This window comes from Nannospalax galili, unplaced genomic scaffold (assembly GCF_000622305.1).
Source record: "Nannospalax galili isolate Female #2095 unplaced genomic scaffold, S.galili_v1.0 scaffold252, whole genome shotgun sequence".
NCBI lineage: Eukaryota > Metazoa > Chordata > Mammalia > Rodentia > Spalacidae > Nannospalax > Nannospalax galili.
The window spans coordinates 3,589,955-3,597,500 of record NW_008333886.1 but is presented as its reverse complement, the minus strand read 5'-3'; the positions used below and the strand labels follow the sequence as shown (position 1 = coordinate 3,597,500).

The 7,546-nt window shown below is 41.0% G+C and overlaps 1 protein-coding gene across 3 annotated transcripts in view; it reads right to left on the bottom strand.

Annotated features, from left to right (window-relative positions):
* The window catches only part of Dsg1 (desmoglein 1), a 34,413-nt gene extending 28,112 nt beyond the window's left edge, over positions 1-6,301 (bottom strand). For all 3 annotated transcript variants that reach the window (XM_008828837.2, XM_008828838.2, XM_029561481.1), the window contains exon 1: positions 6,254-6,301. In XM_008828837.2, the coding sequence (XP_008827059.1) occupies positions 6,254-6,301 (48 nt within the window). The remainder of the gene's footprint in view (positions 1-6,253) is intronic.
* Positions 6,302-7,546: the final 1,245 nt, after the last annotated feature.

Here is a 7,546-nt window from a genome sequence, read left to right as displayed (position 1 = left end):
GAGAGAGAGAGAGAGAGAGAGAGAGAGAGAGAGAGAGAGAGAGAGAAAGGAAGGGATGAAGGAGGGTGTGAGAGACAAAAGGAGAGAGGCAGGAAAGAGGGAGGAAGGAAGAAGGGGTTAAGGAAAGGGAAAGAAGACAGGAAGGAGGGAGGGAGGGAGGGAGGGAAGTGTGCCATACAAATAGGAGAAAAAAATACAGTGCATTATAGATTTCAAAGAAGGGAAACCAAAGGACAGAATCAGATGGTCTTAAAAAAAAAAAAAAAAAAAAACCTGGGCTGTGTGACTATTGAGCAAATTGGACAGTTTTCACTGTTTTTCCAGAGAATATTTTCAGCTCGACAGAACAAACATTGGCCTGATCAAAAGGAAGCAAAGAATAAAAAGGAGGGACATAAAATTACTTTCCCAAGAAATTTGATGATAAAACAAAGACAATGGTAGAATTAGATGTGGGCATCAAGGGCAATTTTGTGAGTGAGGGAGAGAGATCTGTGATTTTTTTTTTTTAAGTTGAGAAGGGAAGGAAGGTAGTTGTGACTGGAAAGATGAGACATTCAGAAGGAAGATATTTGACAGAAGTGTGGTGGAGAGAGCAGAGTGGTGGTCTGGAGAAGGGAGGACTCTGAAGGCAGAGGGCAAGGGAGAGAGGAATGTAGATTAAGATAAACTGATTAAGAAAGAACAGTGTGCTAAATGACCTGGTCCACATCCCTAATGCAAAGGCGAGGTTATTTTCTGACAATGATGGGAGCAGTTTGGGTTTAGAAATAATCCTGGAATGTGTGCTGTGCAGACAGTGAAGGAGATTCCCTTAGAGACAGGGTCTGTGAAACTGCTCAGCAAACCTCTGTCTTCTTGCCTACTGGATACTAGAACTGAGGAAGTCACTTAGTCTGTGCCTCAGTTTCTCCTATGTATTTAAAACTGAAGTCTTTTGGAGCCCCAAAGTTCTACAAAAACAGTGGATAACTCGTCTCAATGAGTTCATCCCTTCACGTCCATTTTGGAACCTGTTTATTAAAAGCCATAGAATGTGAATTCATGGCAATTTTAGTGATTACCCAATTAAAGTTTGTGTTGTCGGGTTTTTTATATTGAAATTTATACTCTGTACAATAAAAATTGACTTGAAAAGGTAAGTCTTATGAAGACTTTCTTTTGCATTTAATAGTTGTGAGGTTGTCACATTTTGTTGAGTATAATTCTGGTGTCTTAATTGTTAGATACCTCATGGGAATGAGCTGCAAAGAAAGGTAAAATGCAATTTACTTCTTTTTAAAAATCTCTTTTGTCTTTCTTTTGGACAGAAAGTCATGACACTAGGATTGACCACAACTCGGTGGGTTGATTTCTCATGTTTATTCATGGTTTCTTAGTTTCTTTGACATATCTATATATATAGTGGGTCCAAGGGAGCTTGAAGACTTTAAAGAGTCTAGACCCTAAAAATATTCAGCTAAGCTTTAGATGAAATGTTGAGTATACCCATACACTATGAAAATGTTAGGAAGAAACAATAATCATTTCTATGCTCAACACCTTGATGGCATTTTTGGGAGTGTATGTGGGAAGAGAAACATGAGCTACCCCAATTTCCTTTTTGGTGTCTGTTCGCTTGCACTGGTTGAAGGTGCTGTGAGTGGCACGAAAGTTAATCAGACATGAGACTTGCCTTCCAGTGGTTTACAGTTGGTTTCACAAGCAACAACCAGCTGCCAATTTGTAGAGCTATGATTCTCATTAGACAAGTGTGAAGGACTTCTCTCCATGCTCATAGACCAATTAAGAGTGTGGCTCACCTGCCGATCCCATGGACACAGGTGGACTTGGCTAAGTCCAATACAAGAGTTTGCACACCAAGCATGACTAGCAAGAGTGGCATTATCCAGCGCTCTGAGAGGGTGTTCCCTCCCCTGAGTGAGCAGGAGAAACCTAACCGCACAGCCCAGCACAGCAGGCTTCCCGACTGCATTAGGCAACATCTGTCACTCAGAAGGATGTGCAGCAATAATGTTCTTATTGAGTGAAGAGGTAACTGAGAGTTAGCTCTATGCTCTGGACCAGCATCTTACTAATTCACAAGATCCTTCCCACAGGAGCATCTTGGTTCATTACAGTAGCATCCCCTCGCTTTCGGTTTCCTTTTTATTTAAGTGCTTTCCCACTGTGGCAGCCCCAGTCTAGTGGAGATAAATCTGTGATAAAGCGGACAGAAGAGGCTAGCCCTAAATTTGCAGTGAAATAAGAACAATTTGTGAGCACCAATGGGAATGATCCTGCTCAAGTGTACGTCTTACTGATTGCATGAATAGAATACTGTTTCATTTAATATAAAATATTTAACTGAAATACTACTGTCTGTAGGGTGTATCGTTTTCATACGTGCACAGAGATGCGTAGGAGTCCCCCTTTGGCTTATCCGTGTTTGGTCCACAGCGGTTGTTTAGGTATTTCCTTGCTTTTGGAGTCACTGAACATAATTAAGGGAACTTAAGATGTCTGATTCAAATAAGTTAATGAACTACGTCCTAAAATGAATATTATTTTCACTGTATGGTAGCCTGAGTGCTGAGAAATTTCTTGAAAAACTTCTTTGTTTTCTAAAAATTTTCAACAAAATTCAAATTGTGGGGTTTGTCTATCAGGTAGTTTTTCTTTTTTAATATAATGAACTATTAATGCTATGAAAAGGGTAGATCAGAGCCAGATGTAGTAGAGGTACATGCCTATAATCCAAGTTCTCAGGAGACAGAGACAAAGAGGGTATAGAGTTCAGGACCAGCCTGGGCTACCTGGTGAGTGTAGGCTGGCCTGAGCTACAGAGTAAGACACTGTATCAAAAAGTCCAAAACAAACAAAATCGAAAGTATGTTCAGTGTGATGATTATTTGGTAATAGATAAGTTTGCCTTTATAGAAAAGTCATATTCAGATTTGTACAGATGTTAAACAAATTAATGATATCAGAACTTTGAAAGTGTTTTTTTTTAAGAAAATATTTTATTTAACCAGGTATGTGAGATCGAGGCCAGTCTGGCCTACATAGTGAGTTCTAGGCCAGTTGGGGCTACAGGGAGACCCTATCTCAAAAAGACCAAAAAAAAATTTATTTATTATTTTATGTGTATGAGTGTATTGCCTGCATATCTGAACAGCACCCACAGAGGTCAGAAGAGGGAGTTGGATCCCCTGGAACTGTAGTTACCTGTGGTTGTTACCTGCCATGTAGGTGCTGGGAACTGAACCTGGGTCCTCTGCAAGAGCATCCAGTGCTCTTAACCAATGAGTCATCTCCCCAGCCCCTAAAAATGTATATCCCAGGCTAGTCTCAAACCTGTGATTCTCCTGCCCCTACCTCTTTAGCACATCCTCTCAGTGTGTACCACCACAACCGGCTGCACGTGTATTTTAAGAAATTAGTAGCATTCTAGAAATCCTGCTAGTTTTGCTTTGATTTCTCACAGGGCCCGTGTTACATATTTTACAATCGTCATGGCCATCTGCACACATTGTCTTTTGTTTGATGCACAAGTAATATTGTTCTCTGGCAGAAAGAACCTATAACTCCTCCCTCCATATACTGATCTCATGAGGGAGAGGGAGAGGGAGAGGGAGGAGGGAGGAGGGAGGAGGGAGGAGGAGGAGGGAAGAGGGAGGAGGGAGGAGGAGAAGGGAGGAGGAGGAGGAGAGGGAGAGGGAGAGGGAGGAGGAGGAATCAGTTCATGCCCTTGACTAGCAGTGCAGTATCAGGTGTGAGCCACCATCTATCCAGATCTATCTGAACAGTGGAAAGGTCAGGCAACAGTCTGAGCCCCTTAGGAGTATTCCTCTGCTCTGCTCTCTCTGATCTAACTCACTAGTTTTAAAAGCACTTAACTTTCATACACATTGAGCAGATAATGTGATATGTCACAAACATAGCATGGCCCAGCTCACCACTGGATAGCTTTGTGTGAGAATATTATCAGTTTAAATGTCTTCAAGATCTCCATTTTTCAAATGTGCTCCGAACATGGGTTTTCCTTTATTGCCTTTGAACAGAGAAGAATATAAAGACTTTGTGCCATTTGTCTCCCCTTTTCCTTTGGGAAAGACAGACACGCACGGGGAGGGTAAGAGACAGGAGAGCAGAATTACTTATTATAGTGGTCACTGTCTTTAAGGCAAATATATTGAAAGGAAAAACAGACTGAATAACTTTAAAGGAAAATTACCAAAATCATCCAGTAAACTTGCAGAAGAATGAAATTAGACCCTGTGCAAAAGTCAACTCCAAATGAACCGAAGAGCTCCATGTGAATACTGAAACACCGAGACTGTTAGAATACATAGGTAGTTCCCTACAAGACACAGGTGAGTAAAGGACTTTCTAAATTGGACATGAATCACTAAGCAGTAAAATTAGGATATTCAGAGCCTTAGAAAGTGAAATATTTTATAAAATGTATTAATCTGAAAACAAAACACGTAAATTCATTATAGTAAAAGTTCCTAAAGAAATAAGTATTCCAAGGCATATGAAAACCTTGCACTAGATTTCACAGTAAAATATGGTCACACACCTTGTTTCTTTCCAAAGTTAATCCAGCAGACAAAATATACCAAAACTTATAAAGTCCAAAGTCCCAGAAATCTCTCTCCAAAAATAGAAAGTTCCATGAAGACACATGATTTTGATCAAATGATATTTTTTTTGAAAAATGGCTAATTAAAGGCTAATTAAGAAGTGGTTATTTAAAGGAATTTCATAAGATACACTTAATTAGAAATAAGCACAGAAGTTGAGAAGCAATATAAATTTGATAAAAGCACATAAATGTTGAGGTAGAATGAATGAATTGAAATTACACAATAAACTTTAATAAGTCAACTTTATATGAAGTTTAAAATTAAAGTATTTGATTATTGAGCAGGACAGATATTCCTACAGCCAAATGACACTGTACAATATTCATCGATGCTCACCGTATCCCAGGTTGTGACAACAACTGAGCATAAAAAGCCATTGAAAAGTTCATGGAATAAGAGTCACATCTACAGGGCAGCCTAGAACTAAAGCTATTAGCTTCTTGGGACTAATTTTTAACTAAACACTACTGACGAGGATCCCCTGACCTTTTACTGCTCACTTCTGGCATAGAACTCAGGACCTTATGCTTGCTAGGCAAGCACCCCACCACTGAGCTACATCCCTAGTCCTGTGATCTCTCTTAGTAAGTAAAATGAATTCAGCCTGCTAGCTAGCAGCCGGTAAATCAAAGACCTAACTTGTTAGAATACAAACCCAACATTCCAGTTCAAAAATTAAGCAAGTAGAAACAAATAAGGCTGTGTCCTGCCAAAGCTGGAGGGTGAGTTCCCTGGCACCTGCCTTTTGAGATTACATTTATGCTACTGTGAGAAAAGCTATGAGTTTGAAATTTTTTATGGAATGCGAAACCAATCTATTGGCTTTGTGATTGTCACAGTTATTGCCTCTAACAAGAGAAATGAATGACCTGTGGGGGCAACACCACATCACTTTACCATATTTTCTGACCATCATATTTACCACTGTCTCACATCTCTCATTGACTTTCCAGTTCATAAGAACAGGGTAGCAGTAATTACACTTCCTACTTAATTATAGCCATTCCCCCAGCTGTTGTATCATTGATAAATCTCCTAGAGTTCCCTTTTGTAAAAATTAGCAGTGTTGTTTTCCTTCAACTCCTCAACAGCACAGGGGTTTGGTATGAGCAGGATGGAGTCTGACAAAATCTGGAACCAAGGAGATTGCTTGGATTATGAGGTCAGTCAGACACTTGTGACTTTAGTGTACACAAATCCTTTTGTGTCCTTAAAAATGTCACTTTGTCAACAAAAATACCCAAAATGTTTAGATGGAAAACTCAGACACACCTGGAATATTTAATAGAAAAGCTCCACCAGGCCAATGAAAATTTGGATAAACAAAGTAAGCATCAATAGGAGTTTCCTGGGTTCAGTATTTTCCCAGTGTGACTGGGCAGTATCCTGGATGTCAGAGACGTTGTTATGGTGAGTGGACGCTGGGGCATTACTATGATTTGGAGTCCTCAATTAAAGAGAGAAACACTACTTAAAAACCTAGTTCGTAAAAATCACCTTGTCATTAACATAAACTTTTAATGGGTTTAGCATGGAAGTCCCCGCAAATAACATTTTCTAAAAGTCCTTGCTCAGTTAAGACGAGGATGGGATGCAGGGCTGCTCTGGCAGATTCCACTCACCAGGAAAATGAACAGCAGCGCAGCCGCCCTGAAGGAGTGCCAGTCCATCGCCGCAGCCGGCTTCGGTTACATCCACGACCAAGGGAGTTTTGTTTGTGCTCTGTTCTTTTTCTTTCTCCCACTCAGCTGCTGTCTGATTAAAATAATTTCCCAGTAGATGTTCTTACATGCAGGCTTTGAGGTGTTTCTGCCTTCCTCTGGGAGCGGGACGGAAGGTACGTATAACCAGTCTGGATCCCCACCCTAAAAAGTTGGGCTGGTCTCACTGAAATGCTTGACAAGATCATCAGTGCTCCCAGGTAAAAGCTTAGGGACACACCCTTCTTCCAGCTGAAAAGCTGCTCTCTATGGGACAAGGTTGAGTCTCTCCTCTCCTGAAGCCTGTCTCAGTGACAGGCAGTCCTGTTGCCAAGGCAAGGGGCTTTTACTCCGGTTGAGGGCTCCTCAGCCACTGACAAGTTGCTTAGTTTCGCCTCCTATCAATAAAGCTAGTGTATTTGGGGGTGTTCACATCATTCATAGGAATATGCAGTCCATGTTCAGAGCTAAACCCTCAGGTCACACTACAAAATTATAAGCTTTCCATTTTAGTAGATGTTAGGAAAGATGCAGGTATTTCCTAAGCTGTTAATAGAAAAATTGCTAATGATGAGTGAGAATTTATTTTTTAAAGCGTTAATTCAAACACTTAAAATCATTCATCCTCTAGTAACTCCTAATTTCCTTTAAATAACACGCCTGAGTCCAGGGAGGCCTTCATTTTCTCAGTTTGGATATTTTCTCTCTCCATTTAATTTTCCTTCTTTTAAGAGTCTGTCCTTTTCAAATGCAGTTAAATAAACTTTAAAATATCGCTTAGGTAGATTCAAAGTACAAAGACAACCCCCAATGAAAATCCTGTTGAGAGTTTTTAAAGCGAAGTTCAGTGCCTGAGACACTCGTGGGAACGCAGCAGGCTGCGCTCCAGGTGAGGTGGGTTAAGTCAGTGACGATTCCCAAGCAGGGAGCCAAGAACTGCACAGCGAGCCAATTAGGACGCAGGTGGGACGCTGCCTACACACGCAGCGCTGCATGGGCCTGAGGTCTGCCAGAGCAAACGCAAACAGGCCACACAGGGCAGCATTCGAACAGCTCTGGGATATCTTCCCTTCCCCTGGCAATGCCTCGTGCAAATATTGTGTCTGTGATGACATGAGAATTATGGTCAGAGACTGTGTGACATGTCCCAGAAAAGGAAGGATCTGAGGGTCAGTCTGCTACAGGTGTGTGGCCTTGGCTACTGGACAGTGGTTT